Source organism: Acomys russatus, chromosome 19, assembly GCF_903995435.1.
Source record: "Acomys russatus chromosome 19, mAcoRus1.1, whole genome shotgun sequence".
NCBI lineage: Eukaryota > Metazoa > Chordata > Mammalia > Rodentia > Muridae > Acomys > Acomys russatus.
Genome location: NC_067155.1, coordinates 46,610,469 through 46,625,633, shown reverse-complemented (window position 1 = coordinate 46,625,633; position 15,165 = coordinate 46,610,469). Strand labels below are relative to the sequence as shown.

General features: G+C 45.9%; 1 protein-coding gene across 2 annotated transcripts in view; it reads left to right on the top strand.

Annotated features, from left to right (window-relative positions):
• The window catches only part of Tpst1 (tyrosylprotein sulfotransferase 1), a 64,373-nt gene that overhangs the window by 34,622 nt on the left and 14,586 nt on the right, over positions 1-15,165 (top strand). For both annotated transcript variants that reach the window (XM_051161374.1, XM_051161372.1), the window contains exon 3: positions 8,142-8,340. In XM_051161374.1, coding sequence (XP_051017331.1) covers positions 8,142-8,340 — 199 coding nt within the window. The remainder of the gene's footprint in view (positions 1-8,141; positions 8,341-15,165) is intronic.

Here is a 15,165-nt window from a genome sequence, read left to right as displayed (position 1 = left end):
TAGTAGAAGAAAATGACTCCTTAAAAGTTGTCCTCTGATCTCCATGTGTGCAACACACACACTCACTCTAAATAAGCAAATAATAATTAAAAATAAAATATTTTGCTGCTTTAGGGTGCCATCAGAAAAAAGCATGGTGCAGGTAAGAGCCGTGGAAGTCTCTTCTTCCATAGAGCAACATGCACATACACAACCCACATTAAAAATAACCGAACCGCTGGGCGTGGTGGCGCACGCCTTTAATCCCAGCACCCGGGAGGCAGAGGCAGGCGGATCGCTGTGAGTTCGAGGCCAGCCTGGTCTACAAAGTGAGTCCAAGATGGCCAAGGCTACACAGAGAAACCCTGTCTCGAAAAACAAAACAAACAAACAAAAAAAAAAAAAAAAAAAAAAAATCGAACCTGTAGCAATCAAGGTTTTCAGAAATCTAGAAATAAATCACAAGCTCTGAACATCTATGGGGCTGGAGAGAAGGCTCGGCGGTTAAGAGCACTTGCTGTCTTGCGGAGGACTTGGGTTCGCGTCTCAGCACTCCAAGCCTCTGATAATGACTTGTAACTGGTTACAGAGAATCTGACACTCTGTTCTGGATGCAGCAGGCACTGCATGCCTACATGTAGTCATACATGCAGGCAGAAACACTCATGCATGTAAAATAGAATCAAGTCTTAAACTGTGCAAACGGTCCTCAGTTGTGTAAGAGAGCAAGCCGTGGAGAGAGCATCCCAGCAAACAGCGGCCTTCTATGGTCTCTGCTGCAGGCCATACCTCCTCTAGGGTCCTGCCCTAATTTTATTCCTACCCTGACTTCCCTGAGGATGGACTGTGATTGGGAAGTGTAATCCAAATACTTTCTTTCCTTCCCAAGTTACTTTTGGTCATGGTGTTTTATTACAGCAAGGGGGGTGGTGGTGTCGAGGGCGGGTGGGGGGCGTGGAGAGAAAAGGACAGTTAACATTGAATGTTAGCTAGTGTTTAAGCACTTGGCCCCTTGTGTTAGCCTTGAAGTCCAGAACAGGCTCAGCATAATTGTAAACAGGATTTGACCAAACTTTTTTGTTACTTCCTGCTGGAGGGCCAAAGCTGAGTGCGTTAGTGAGGGAACATTTGAGAACCAGGATGCAGTGTTTTTACAACCACATTAGGCCATTAAAAAAAAGAAAGAAAGAAAGAAAAGAAAGCATATCTGTTGTTTGCAAAGAATGCAGGGCTGGCTGGCCACACAGCGAGACGTTGTTCCACAGAGAAAATGAGACAACCAGGGGTGAACTACACCAGAGCTGCTTTATCCCCACACAGAAGAGTAAAGGCTGAGCCATAACCAGCATGTGGGGGAGCTGAAGGGGTAACCAAAGGAGACCCCTTTTTCTCCTTATTCTTATGTTACCGAGAAATGCTCATTGTTTCTGAGAGAGAAAAAAAAAGCCAGTTGTCCAGTTTTTTTTCATTCAATAGATGAGAAATAATCATATATAAAATATTCAAAGCAGTCATCAAAATGCATTGTTCACTAATTTCGTTCTATAGACAATTAATCATTGACACTGCAAGATGGATATTGAGCTTAAACTGATTAGCATCAAGGGACTTAAAGGTGGTGAAGAGATGACATATATGAGGTGATCACAACTGAATTATTTTCAGCCACTAGAGAACAGATAGTCTAATATTACAGAAAGCCTTTTAGGTCCTGAGAGAGAGGCCCTGTGGCCGACACCTGTAATCCTCGCACTTCGGAGGTGGATCAGGAGGTAAAGGCCGGGGACTGACTGCCCCAGGGAGAGTTAGAGATTGTCTTAGGTAGGGTCCTATTGCTGTGATGAAACATTGTGACCAAAAGCAATATCCTGCTTAAACTTCCAGATCTCTGTTCCTCATTGGAGGAAGTCAGGACAGAAACTCAGACAGGGCAGGAATTTGGGGGCGGTCAGTGTTGGGTTTGGAGTGGAGGCCAGGAAAACTCACTTCAGAGACAGAAGCTTAAAAAGCAAGCTTTGTTTTCTTTGAGTACAGGGAGGTGGTCAGTTTGGGGTCTGAGCCACATCCCCGAATGGAGATTGTACAACATTTTTTTAAGATTTATTTATTATTTATATAGTATTTTGCCCACATGTGTACCAGCCCACCACAGGAAGGCACTGGATATCATTACAGATAGTCATAAGCCACCATGTGGTTGCTAGGAATTGAACTGGGGTCCTTTGGAAGAGCCAATAGTGCTCTTAATTGCTGAGGCATCTCTCCAGCCCTGTACAACTTTTTTTTTTTTTTTTTTTTTCGAGACAGGGTTTGTCTGTGTAGCCTTGGATGACCTGGACTCGCTTTGTAGACCAGGCTGGCCTCAAACTCCCAAAGATCCACCTGCCTCTGCCTCCCGAGTGCTGAAATTAAAGGCATGCACGCGCCATGCCTGTCCGATTCCCTGTACATTTTTCAAGGATAGGAACACAACGTGATGGGGAACAGGATGGGTTGTTGCATTGTCACAAGGGGTTGAGCAAAGAAGTAACCTTGGGTGGCTGGGTCTTTCCAGGTCACCTGGTGTCAGGACCCTCGACTCAGCTCTTTGCACTCATGTCCCCTTCTGGACTCTGACTGGAATTTCGGATGATAAGGGAACAAAGGGGTGGGCAAGCTGCATGTAGTGAATTAAGTCAAGACTGGCAGCACATTTATGCCTTGTGTGCCTTAGCTTAGACTACAGGATAACTTCCCTCTGTACATCCTTTACTGGTTAACGGGCAAACATGAAACATGGAAGGCGGGATAGGAGTTGGGTTCCAGGGCCTGGGAACATGAATTCGGTTTTGACCCTGCTAGCAAGATGGAATTTATTCCTGTGGTGGCTGGACCCAGGAAACTGTCTCCTAACAGCAGAGCTGATGCAGAGGCCACGGAGGGGTGCTACATACTGCCTTGCTTCCCATGCCTTGCTCAACCTGCTTTCTTATAGAACTCAGGACCACAATGGGCTGGGCCCTCCCTCATCAATCCCTAATGGAGAAAATGCCCCACAGCATTTTAACAGGGGCATTTCAGCACATCTTAATTTTGTTAATTGAAGTTCCCTCCTCTCAAATGACTTTATGTCAAATTGACATAAAACTACCCAGCTCTCTGGGATACTTGAGATCCTATCTCAAAAGCAAACAAAACCAGGGAAGGGGTGGATAAAACAGGTCAGAGGTTAAGGGCGAGCACTGCTTTTGCAGAGGACCCAAGTTTCACTCCCAGCACCCGCATCCAGCCATTCACAACAGTCTGTAACTCCAATCCCAGGGATGTGTTGTGTGTGGGTTTAATAGCAGCTTGCCACAAATTAGACTCACCTGAGAGGATGTCTCTCCTGAACAGGTGTCCTCTTTGTCCTGATTGATGGGGGAGGATCCACCCCCATTTGGAAATGATGTTTGATTGAGTGGCAGAAAAGGTGACAAATCAGAGAAGGTTTGACAGGATAAACCGAACTCTAGAGGAAAGGGAAGCCACTTAAGAGGCAGTTTTACGCCTGGTCTACAAAGTGAGTCTAGGACAGCCAAGGCTACACAGAGAAATCCTGTCTCAAAAAAAAAAAAAAAAAAAGAAAAGAAAGAAAGAAAGAAAAAAGAGGCAGATTTACAGGCAGAAGTTTTACCAGGACAGTAATAGAGAGATGAGTTGGAGAGAGAGAGAGAGAATTCAGGTGAAGATGGAATGAGCCAGAAAATGAGAAGCCAGAAGGTTAGAGCAGATTGCTGAGATAGTTTGAGGCCAAGCAGAACAATTCTGAGCTGAGAGAGAAGCCAGATTAAATAAATCAGCTGGGAGAAGAGTTTGAGCCAGAGCAGCTGAGTTGAACCAGCCAGCCCAGAGCTCAGAAAGAACAAGTAAGGGTGAGCTCATTAAGCAGTAAGTCTCAGAGGCTGAAAACATCCTCGGCCTAGGTTAGGTTGTATGGAGGCTAGAAGCTTCCAGGACTAGGCCTAGGTTAGCAGGAGGAGGCAGTAAGCCTCTGAGACAACAATGGAGCCAGAATAAAATTACTTTTACAACAGATCTCAAATTTAACAGTTATTTTTTATTTTCTGTGGTTTTATTGCACACCCTACGGCATGCTAGGTAGTGTTCTCCAGGAGGTATGACAGTAGCTAATGAGACAGACACAGCAAACCCCACCCCCACCCCGGTATCTCATTAGCATTGAGAAGCCACCCTATTATATAAGTTAAATGTGTGTTTTGGGAGATGGTGATATACCCTGTATAACAATAAAGCAGAGGGGTGGACGTTTGTGACAAACTGGGCTGAAGGAATTGTCCGGAAAAGCCTGGTGACATTTGAGTGGACAAGTGGACAAAACAAAGACCAAAGCAAGATAAAATCCATGTGCTAGAGGCTTAGTGAAGACAAGAACGGAAAGGCAGCAATGAGAACAGGAGCTGTGGCCTGGCTGGCCTGCTTCTGATGCCCTGTCTCAGAAACAACACAGGAATCACTCGACATGTCTGAAGTTACTGTTTAATCTACAAGTGCCCTAGTGTTTTCTTTGCCACACATTTTAAAGATATACATGTTTTTACTTTATGGCTCCATAATGTCTGTGTGTCTGTGTCTTGGTGAGTGAGCATTTCACATGTGTGCTGGCGCTCTGCTCCTTGGAGGCCAGAGGAGGCCATTGATTCCCCTGGAGCTGGGCATACAGACTGATGAGCTGCCTCCTGTGGGTGCTGGGGACTGGGCACTCTGCAGGAGCAAGAAGCACTCTTAACTGCTGAGCTATCTCTCCAGCCCCTCTTTCCCCACACATATTTAAGATTATATTGCATTTTTGAGAGGGTCACACTGTGTAGCCTTTGCTGACCTGGAACTAGACCTAGCCAGTCTCAAACTCATGAGGATCCATCTGCCTCTGCTTCCTGAGTGCTGGATGTTTTAATTTTAAAAAAAGGTTTATTTATTATGTATATAGTATTCTGCCCAAATGTACACCTGCACACCAGAAGAGGGCACCAGATCTCATTATAGATGGTTGTGAGCCACCATGTGGTTGCTGGGGATTGAACAGACAGTGCTCTTAACCTCTGAGCCATCTCTCCAGCCCAGGTGTTTTAATTTTTATGTATTTGAATGTGTCTGTCTGTGTAGGCCTGTGGAGACCAGGAAAGGTTGTTAGCTCCTGAGGTGGTTTTCAATCTGTGGGTTATGGCCCCTTTGTGGTTGACTGACCCTTCCACAGGGGTGGCCTAAGACATCAACATATTAGATGTTTAGAGTATGGTTCATGGCATACCAAGATTACAATTATGAAAATAATTTTATGGTTGGGGGTCAGCACAGCATGAGGAACTGTATTAATGGATTGTAGCGTTAGGAAGGTTGAGAGCCACTGCTCTAGAGCCGCCTGATAGGGCTGGAAGCGGAGCGTGGATCTCCTGCAAGGCAAGCACTGTTAGCTTTGGCGCCATCTCTCCAGCCACTTTTTTTTTTTTTTAACCACATACTTTATTTGTGGAGTATCCAGGATTAATAGTCTGTAATGTTATTTGTAGCATGCTGTTTCTCCCACGCGTTCTTCTCAGTTCTATACTATATACCAGTTGGCAGCTCAGTCTAGAGGCTTGGGCAGGCCCACAGCCTGATTTGGCAGTGCTGTTCATCGGCGTGTGGTCCTCTCTCTCCCATGGTGTTTACAGCGATTGATCTTCAGTGCCTAGATTTATCAGCTTGCTGTGCCTTGTATCATTTTTTTTTCAGGCTAATTTTGATATTGTTTTCATATATTAGCAATGAAACTTCAGATCCCACGGCTCCGTTTGTTAGCATTTGTGCATGATTCTTTGTGTGCACGTGCCCAGATGTGTAAGCAATTATGTATGTCATCTGTGCATAGCACTTCTTAATTTTTGGATTTATATATTTCGTTCTATGTTGTATGGGTTTTGCCTACGTGCATGTATGTGCATCATGTGCGGGCCTGGTGCTGGTGCAGGTCAGAAGAAGACATCAGCCGGAACTGGAGCTACAGCTGGTTGTGAGCTGCCGCTGCGGTACTGGGAACTGAATTCGAGGCCTCTGCAAGAGCAAGTGCTGTTAACTACAGAGCATTACCCCAGCCTCCAATATAACACAGTTTCAAAAGTGTTTTATCTATGCATGTGTGTATGTCTGTGTGTACACCCATGTTCTCTGTGGGTGCCCAACCAGGGCAGAGGAGGGTGTCGGATCATCTGGAGCTGGAGTGACATGCAGTTGTGAGTCACCTGGTGCGGGTGCTGGGACCTGAACTCTGGTGCCCTTTAAGAGCAGCCAGTGCTCTTAACTACTGAGCGTGTCTCCAGTCCCACAACACCTAGATATATGTTGTGTATACATTAAAAAATGCTTGTTAAAATTCATAAAGTTACACTTATTTATTGTGTGTGTGTGTGTGTGTGTGTGTGTGTGTGTGTGTACACATGACACTATGCTTTTGTGTGGAAGTCAGAGGACAACTGTGGAAGTTGGTTTTCTTCTATGGTGTAGGTTCTGGGGATGGAACTGAAGTCATCATACTTGGTGACAAGTGCCCTTACTGGCTCAGCTCTCACGGGTCCTATACACACAAGTGAAAACCATCGTCCACTTCAACACTTGTGCTTTGATTCGGAGGATTTGAGTTCGGGCAGTAGTTACCACATATTGTAATTCAGCTGCGGCTTGACAGGCAGCCTGGCTGTGGTGTTTAGCTGCTCAACACAGTCATTGGGAACCTCAACATCGACCCCATTTCTTGAGCAGCTGTCATAGTGGGTGCTGAGAAGGGCACAGAGGCTGGACTGTCATGACTGATGGGGCTGCTGGCTGATTCCCAGATACCTTGCCTTACCACGATGGGCTGTGGGGTCTGAAGCACATCAGTGTGTCAAGCGCCGTGTTTTAAGGTTCCAGGGAGAAGGGGCTGGTAGAACGGTAACTGAAAGCTTTGGTCCACCTCAAGACCACGTGTCGGCTACTTTCTAAGACTGAAGGAGACAGGTTTTCTTTTGCTGTCCGTTCTTTTAAAGTTTTAGTGTGTGTGTGTGTGTGTGTGTGTGTGTGTGTGTGTGTGTGTGTGTGTGTGTGTGTGTGTGTGTGTTTACGGGGTGAGCACATGTCAGAGGACAGCCATCGGGAGTCGGTTCTCCCCTTTCACCATGTTATCCTGGGGGTGGAAGTCAGGGTGATCGGCTTGGTACCAGCGCAAAGGTAAGCCATCTCACTGCCCATACTGCTTGCTCTTTATTCTCGAGACCAGGCAGCCCTGCCTGGGCTTTGAACTATATCTTGAGTTCACTTTGAATTCAAAGAAATCCACCTGCTTCTGTTTCCCGAGAGCTGGGATTAAAGGTTTGTGCCGCCACATCTGGCTCCCATACCGCCTGTTCTAATAAATTATGACAATATCCATCCAACCTTGTGCAACTGTTTTATAATGTAAAGCAGATGGTTATGATTTTAATTTTGTTGTAGTTGTTTTTTTCCGAGACAGGATTTCTCCGTGTAGCCCTGGCTGTCCTGGAACTCACTCTGTAGACCGGGCTGGCTTTGAACTCAGATATCCACCTGCCTCTGCCTCCTGAGTACTTTGATTAAAGGTGTGTGCCATCACTGCCTGGAGATTTTTAAATTAAAAAACAATTTTTTTCTTTTTGTGTGTGTGGTAATTGTGAACTGTAAGACAGAGAGAGAGAGAGAGAGAATGTGTGTCCACTGTGGGTCAGAGGACAAGTTTTGAGAATCAGTTGTCTTCTCCTCCTCCTCTTCCTCCTCCTCCTCCTTCTTCTTTCAAGACAGGGTTTCTCTGTGAAACCTAGGCTGCGCTGGACTCACTCTGTAGACCAGGCTGGCCTCGAATCAGTTGTTTTCTTCTGTTGTGGCTTGGCAAGCTGCTCCTCAAGTGCTTTTACCCACTGAGCCATCTCACCAGCTCAGACAATTAAAGAGTTTAAAGCTATCAGAGAATTTACAATTGTTTAACTCTTTTCTTTTTTTCTTTTTCTTGTTTTGAGATGAGAGTCTCGTGTAGTCAGACTGACCTCTGACTTGCTTTAGTAGCCAGGGATAACCCGGAACTCCTAATCCTCACCATGTTTTTGTTTTGTTTAGATTTTTAAGTAGGTAATTGTTCGTGTTATTGTTTTCAGAGTGGAAAGATCAACAGACCAAGTCATCAAGCCCGTCAATGTGGGGGCGCTATCGAAGTGGGTTGGGAAGATACCCCCAGATGTCTTACAAGACATGGCGGTGATTGCACCCATGCTTGCCAAGCTTGGCTATGACCCATACGCCAATCCCCCTAACTACGGAAAGCCTGACCCCAAGATCCTGGAAAACACCAGAAGGGTAAGTGAGACTCCCACAGGAACTATGGAAACTAGACGTGGAACTCGGTTTTGAGTAGATTTTTCTTGTTTTGTTTCTTGCCTTTAATGACCAGAAAGTTATTTTAAATTACTGTTGTCTAATTTGCTGAGTGCTTTCTCATCAGAAGTCTGCAGTATCAGCAAAACCCTTCTCAAGAGCTGTTGTGCGTGCTCTGTTCAGTTTGAAGGATTCGCACAAGCAACAGAATTAGTAGTGACCTTACTTCTGCTTTCTTTTTTCCTTTCCTTAAGTGTAAGGACCACTGAGTGTCTAAGGCTTTGTGTAGACGAGGTGTGATCTTGACCCCCTGTGGGTGGGCTCTTAGCTACAGGAGAAGGGTGGTTAGATATGCTGGCCCTCTGTTGAAAGTCATTATTGGTACACTCGGGAGATGGCCCAGTCAGATAGCTTGCTGCTCAGACAGGAGGTCGTGGGTTCAATCCCCAGAACCCACAGAGAGCTGGTCTCGATGTGCACCCCCATAACATGCGCACGTGCACTAACCCCAACATGTATAAGCACACGCACATAATAAAGATGAATCCAGTGGCATGGAGAGACGACTCAACATTAAGGGAACTGGCTGCTTTTGGAGAGAGGCTGGATTTAATTCCCAGCACCACTCAGCAGCTCTCAAGTGTCTCTAACCACAGCCCCAGGGGATCCAGTGCTCTTTGTTTGGCCTCCAAGAACACTGTATGCATGCGGTGCACTTACACACACACAGGCAAAACACACACACCCACACACACACAATAGTGTTGCAGCTTTACAAAATACTGTGATAAACCTTAAAGAACTAATCTGAATAAATACCTCTCAACCATCTAGTCTCAAACCATCATTTTGCATTTCTGTTTAAAAGTTTGTATTGGTTAAGATAAACATAAAATGTAAACTTTCTTGGCATCAAGGTTGGGGACAGAGCCTCGTGTAGCTCAGGCTGGCCTTAAACTCACTGCGCAGGACAGATGCTGGGTGCTGAATTCAGGGTCTAGGCTGTAGGGTTTTCTTTGAGGTTAGACTGATAAAGGTGACATTAAACTAGACCAAAGTGTCTGAGGTTTGTATTGTCTGTTTGTTTTGTTTGTTTGTTTGTTTGTTTGAGACAGGGTTTCTCTATGTAGCCCTGGATGTCCTGGAACTTGTTCTGTAGACCAGGCTGGTCTCGGACTAACAGAGATCCTCCTGTCTCTGCCTCCTGAGAGCTGGGCTTAAAGACCTGCGCCACCAAGCCTGGCCTAGGATTTTTTTTTTAAGGTGCTTGATATATGTTGATGCACATTGCTGCTCACACAGGTATACAAAAGGAACTTTAAAGCCAACATGATGGACGTAATTTTTATAGATTTTTGCTAACTTTAATAGGTCTCACTGACTAATGTAAGTGAACATTTCCACTTTATTAGCTGTTTGTATGTATTTTATGAACTGCCCCCTTAAGTTTCTGAAAAGCTTTATTACAGTGCCTGAAATTTTGAGGTGCAGTTTGCTAAGTATTAAGCCAACATCGTCTCCATCCCACTTTGTAATCCCTGACAGCCTATTTGTAAGAGGCTGGGAGCCCGTAGCTCTCTCCTGTGCACAGTCTGGAAGGGATTTCCATACACTAACATCCACAAGTCAGTGATATCTCTGGTTCCCAGGACAGTAGGCGCTGCAGTCTCACATGTGCAGGTCATCTTGGCTAGAGTCTTCTTGGCTCCCTTGAGTGGTAGTTGCGAAGAATGCTGTGGTTTGAGCCCATGTGACTTGAGAGTGTGTTTTATGTCTCTGTGGCTTTTGAAAGGGTTTTGATACACCCTCAGGACCAGGGGTGGGGACGGTGAGAAAGAGAAGATGGATTGCATGCTGAGCCTTTGTAATAATGCAACACTAATGTGCCTGGAGTTTTGCTGGTTGTTTCACATTTAGTGTGTGTGCTGTGACATGCATGTGGAGGTCAGAGGGCAACTCTGGAGGGGGTTCCCCCCCACTTTTATGTGGGTCCCAGGAACCAAATTCAGCTAGGCAGGTTTGCACTGCTAGCCATCTGAGCCTAGTGTGTCTGCCATCTTGCCGGCCCCATCCTTGTCTGTTGAATTTGAGTTGCATGGTCTGTCCTACCAGTTAGCTGCGTTTCAGACCAAATCCTGCGCATCTTCACAGGTTTCCCTTTCTGTCGCTTTCCTGTGTCTGTGATGATATGCAGCAGTCTCGAGTTGTATCACCGTCATATACTCCCAGAGAGATCACCAAATGTCAGAGTTGTGTGGCTCCAGAGCAGACACGTGGCTGGCAGAATCATGTGTCTCTGAATGGTGGGGGGCAGGGAGGAAAGGGGCAGGTGAAAAAAAATCACCTTTTTACTGGGAATACAGAAATCCCTATCTCGAGGCCTAAAAATGCTGGTTTTCATAGAGTGTACGGAGCCCAGAAGTAATGACGTCTGAGTCAGCATGTCTTCGGAATGCGCTTCCCAATTCTAAATGAAAGTCATGTGTGTGGCAGTTGCCATGACTCACACAGTGAGTTGGCAACGAGATGCTAACACGCACCGTGCCTTCTCTCAGCAGCCTCTTGTCCCCAGATTATGGCACACTCTAATAAATAGTGCTCTCCAGGTCACATTTCAGTTTTCTCTCTCTTCCATAGCATCTTAACCTTTTTAGACTTAGCGACTTCTTTGTGACTAGGACCAAATATAGATTTCTCCCTGCCTCAGAAATACAGGCATATAAATACAGTCAATTTCACTGGACACTGATTAAAATCTCCTGTTTCCTGCTGTCCTCGCCAAGCTTCTCCACAAGCTGTCTGCTGATGACGTAACCCTGTGGGCTTTTTTGAGGGTGCTCTTCGCTGAGCCAAAGGGTCATTGTTCCTAGCTGCTACTTGGGTGCCACCAAAGAACCTCAAACTCTGTATACACGCTCACATTTACTGTCCAAAGTTACTGCTTGCGAGAGAGAAGCCAGCTGGAATTGCTCCCTGAGTGGAAGAAAGCTTGACTAGGTAATAAGGATGCAGCCGTGACAGCCTACACGGGCGGTCTGCGAGCTGGGAGCAGATAGGAGTTGGGGCACACAGGTCAAACCCAGTGCTGTTTAAAGACCTGGTTGCGAAACTTGAAGAGTCGGGGTCTTGGATATAGCTCAGTAGTAGAGCACTTTGCTAGACTGTGTGAGCCCTGGATCTGATCCCATGTACTAATAAAAACTAAAATAAAACTGAACCGAGCTGAAAAGATGTTCCAAGCCAGTTATGGTGGTGCAGGCTTGTAATTCCAGCACTTGGGAGGCAGAGCAGAAAGACCATCACAGGCCACACTGGTGTACCCTGGGGTTCCAGGCCAGCCTCAATTACAGAACAAGATCCTGTCTCAAGCAAAGGTTTATGTGGGGCTGGAGAGATGGCTCAGTGGTTAAGAGCACTTGCTGCTCTTTCCCAGGCACCCACATGGCAGCTCCCATATCGCCTGTAACGCCCGTTCCTGGGGGTCTGACGCTCTCTTTGGCCTTCCTGGGTACCAGGCATACAGCCAAAACATCCATCCACATTAAAAAAAAAAAAAATAGAAAAAGAAAGGCTATATTACAAGAATATTTGGAGAGGTCATGAATGTGAGGTCCGTGGGGGAGACATGAGGGGAACTGGAGTCAGGGGAGGAGGGGGCAGAAATGACATAAATGCAGGACTCAGGTGTGAAATTCTCCTCAAAATCAAAAACAAGGAGGAAAAGAAGGAAGAGGGAGCAGAGCAGATCCAAATACGAATGGTGAATCCTATGGGAAAGCTCAGTAGACCCTACTGAGAAAAGAAGAAGTGGTAGTCGGTGGGAAAGCAGAGGTCAGAGGTCGGAGTGCAGAGCCCACAGGGGAAGACAAGGAGAACCTGGCCGGGCTGAGGGAGGTTGGGCTAACTGCCTGGGCCCTGCAGTAAGAAGCTGCATGGGGCCACAGGGACGGCCCAGTTGGTTAAGAGCGCCTGGCGCAGGAGCCTGACAACCCGAGTTCTATCCTTAGAACCCACAGTGGAAGGAGGAAACCGACCACTACCAAACGGCGTTCTCTGACCTCCTCACGCACACCGAGGCACGCCTGCACACATATGTGTGCATGCACAACAACGCACGCTTTAATAAAAGAAAGGCACTGCAGCCAGTACAACCAGTACTTGCTAGAGCCCACAAGGAACCGTTGCATATTCAGATGCCTGCACCCAGACAAAGCTGCTTCTGCTGTGTCTGTCTGTCAGTCTGTCTGCAGCATTCTTGTTTGTCCGGCTCTTCACCCGAGCATCAGCTGGCACTGCAGATCCCATGTGAAAATTCTAGTGTAAGGGGCTGGAGGGATGGCTCAGTAGTTAGAGTGCTTGATGCTCTTGCAGAGGACCTGCTGCGCGCTCTCTCTCTCTCTCTCTCTCTCTCTCTCTCTCTCTCTCTCTCTCTCTCTCTCTCTCTCACACACACACACACACAAAGTAGACCTTTTAAAATATTGTTAAGTAGTTAAGTCTTAGTATGGGATACAGTCTAGATTTCTTAGAACAGCATTTACTTTTAGAAATATTTGTGGATTTTATTTCTTTGGATGCTAGTTTTTAATATGATTGTTCTGTGGTCAGAGGACACACACAGCATGGTTTCAATCCTCGAAATGTGTTGAAAGTTGCTCTGTGGCCAGCATGTGGCCCCAGACTCACGTGGAAAGCTGTTCGACCCCTGGGATGTTCTGTAATGTCACCATACTGCTCAGCTCATAATTCTTAGTTGGTGTAGACATTTTGAGAAGAGTGCTGTGCTTGTGGTCTTTCTCCTCCTAGTGTCAGTTTCGCTCCTGGCGTTCTGAACCTGCACTGCCGAGAGAACAGCCAGTTAAGCTTGAGGAGCTGGCTCTGTCACTGTGAGGTAGCCTCAGCGCTGGACGTTTTCTTCCCCAGCAGTTGGTCTTGCCTGGCGAGCAGAGCCTCATGCATGGTCTGTTGTCCTCATCCTTTCATTTCTAATTTGTAGCCAGGCATGGTGCACACGCCTTTAATCCCAGCGCTCAGGGAGGCAGAGGCAGGTGGATCTCTGTGAGTGTGAGGCCAGCCTGGTCTACAAAGGGAGTCTAGGACAGCCAAGGCTACTCAGAGAAACTCTGAAAAACCAAGAAAAAACAAAACAAAACAAAACAAAAAAACCAAAACAAATCTCTAATTTGTGTCTTTGTATGTAAAGCGAGTAAGTGACTGTATTGTGGTTAACGCAGTGTTTTTAATTCCTTACACGTGTTGTAATTACTCGTCTGATTGGCTGAAGTCCACCAGAGAGTGTTTGGTTCTTATTTTTGAACTGTCTATCTTTGTTCCTTTGTTTTCCTGGCTTCTTTTGGATCAGCCTAGTATTTTTTTTAGTATTTTGTTTTATCCACTGTGGCATTATCTCTTCATTTTAGCGATGCTTTGTGGTTGTCTGTTACGGTTGCTTTAGAACAAGAGCTGCAGCTTTTTTCTGTAAGCAGGCAGTTACTAAATATTTTATGCATTGTGGGCCACATGTGTACTGTTTTTCTTGATACAGATTTCTTTCTGGCATCTTTTCTCTGCAGCCAGATGCCTGCCTTATTAGGATTCGCTAGCTACTAATTCTCTTAGTTTTTGTTTTAAGCTAAAATGTCTTTCTTTGAGAAATTTTAATTACATTTGCTTATTTGGTATGGAGAGAGGTGCATAAGCCCCCCATGGCCCTATGTATGTGTATCCGAGTGTGGGGGGAGGGTGCGGGCCAAAGGCTGACTTCACATGTCTTCCTCAGTCACGCTCCATGGTATTCTTTGAGACAGGGTCTCTCTTTTGGACCCAGGTCTTACAGATACGACTAGCCAGGTGGCTCTGGGGACTCTCTTGTTTCCACCATCCAGTCACTGGGATTACAGGGGAGCTACCACACCCAGCCAGCATTTATGTGGGTTCCAGGGACACAGACTTGGGGTCTCACTTTTGTATAACAGTGCTTTATCCACTAAACCATCTCCTAGCCCTGCTGTGGCTTTTTATTAGTTTTAAACTAAATGAACGTATTTTTTAATTCACTGATCCTTTCTTATGAATCTAATTTGCTACCCAGTGACGTTTTCATTTCAAACAATGCATTCCCCAGTTCCTGAATTTCCGGGTCTTGTCTGGAATCTTCCATCTCTTCGTTATGTTCATCAAGATGTCAGCAACACTGGCCAGAAATGCATCTCTGTACTGTCCCCTGAAGGGTCTGTTTTCCAAGCTCTCTGCTCAAGTGGAGCCTGGGTTATTGGCTCCCTCGATGCTAGCATGAAGTGCAGTGAGAGTTGATTAGGAAGGAACCTGACATTGCTTTGGAGAGAGAGAGCTGCTCAGAGCAGATCGGTATAGACACACTCAGGGGTGGGTTCCTTAGGAGACACTTGCCTCGTCTTTTTGTTGCTATGTGTATAATTTTGGAAGGTTCTAAATTTGTCTCTTCAAAGGAATTCAAACGAGTTGCTAGGCTGTTTGCTGCGGAGCGCTCACATAGGATTGCAGCTGAGAAGGGACAATTCCAGATCACAGGTTTCGAGGCGCGAGATGTTTGCACTGTAAATTAAGTAGTCTTCCTTGTGAGATTCTGAGACAGTTTCATCTGGGAAAGGAGTAAAGCTCTATTCTAGATCATTTTTGTTCAGGTGTCACCCATGGCCCCTTGTTGGGATAACCGTCTTATTGAAGTATCTCTGTATAAAAGCCTACTGTCTCTGAATCAGCAACCTTCACAGCAGATGTTCTTCATTGTTTTGTTTTGTTTTTTGGATGTGGTTTTTCTATATAGCC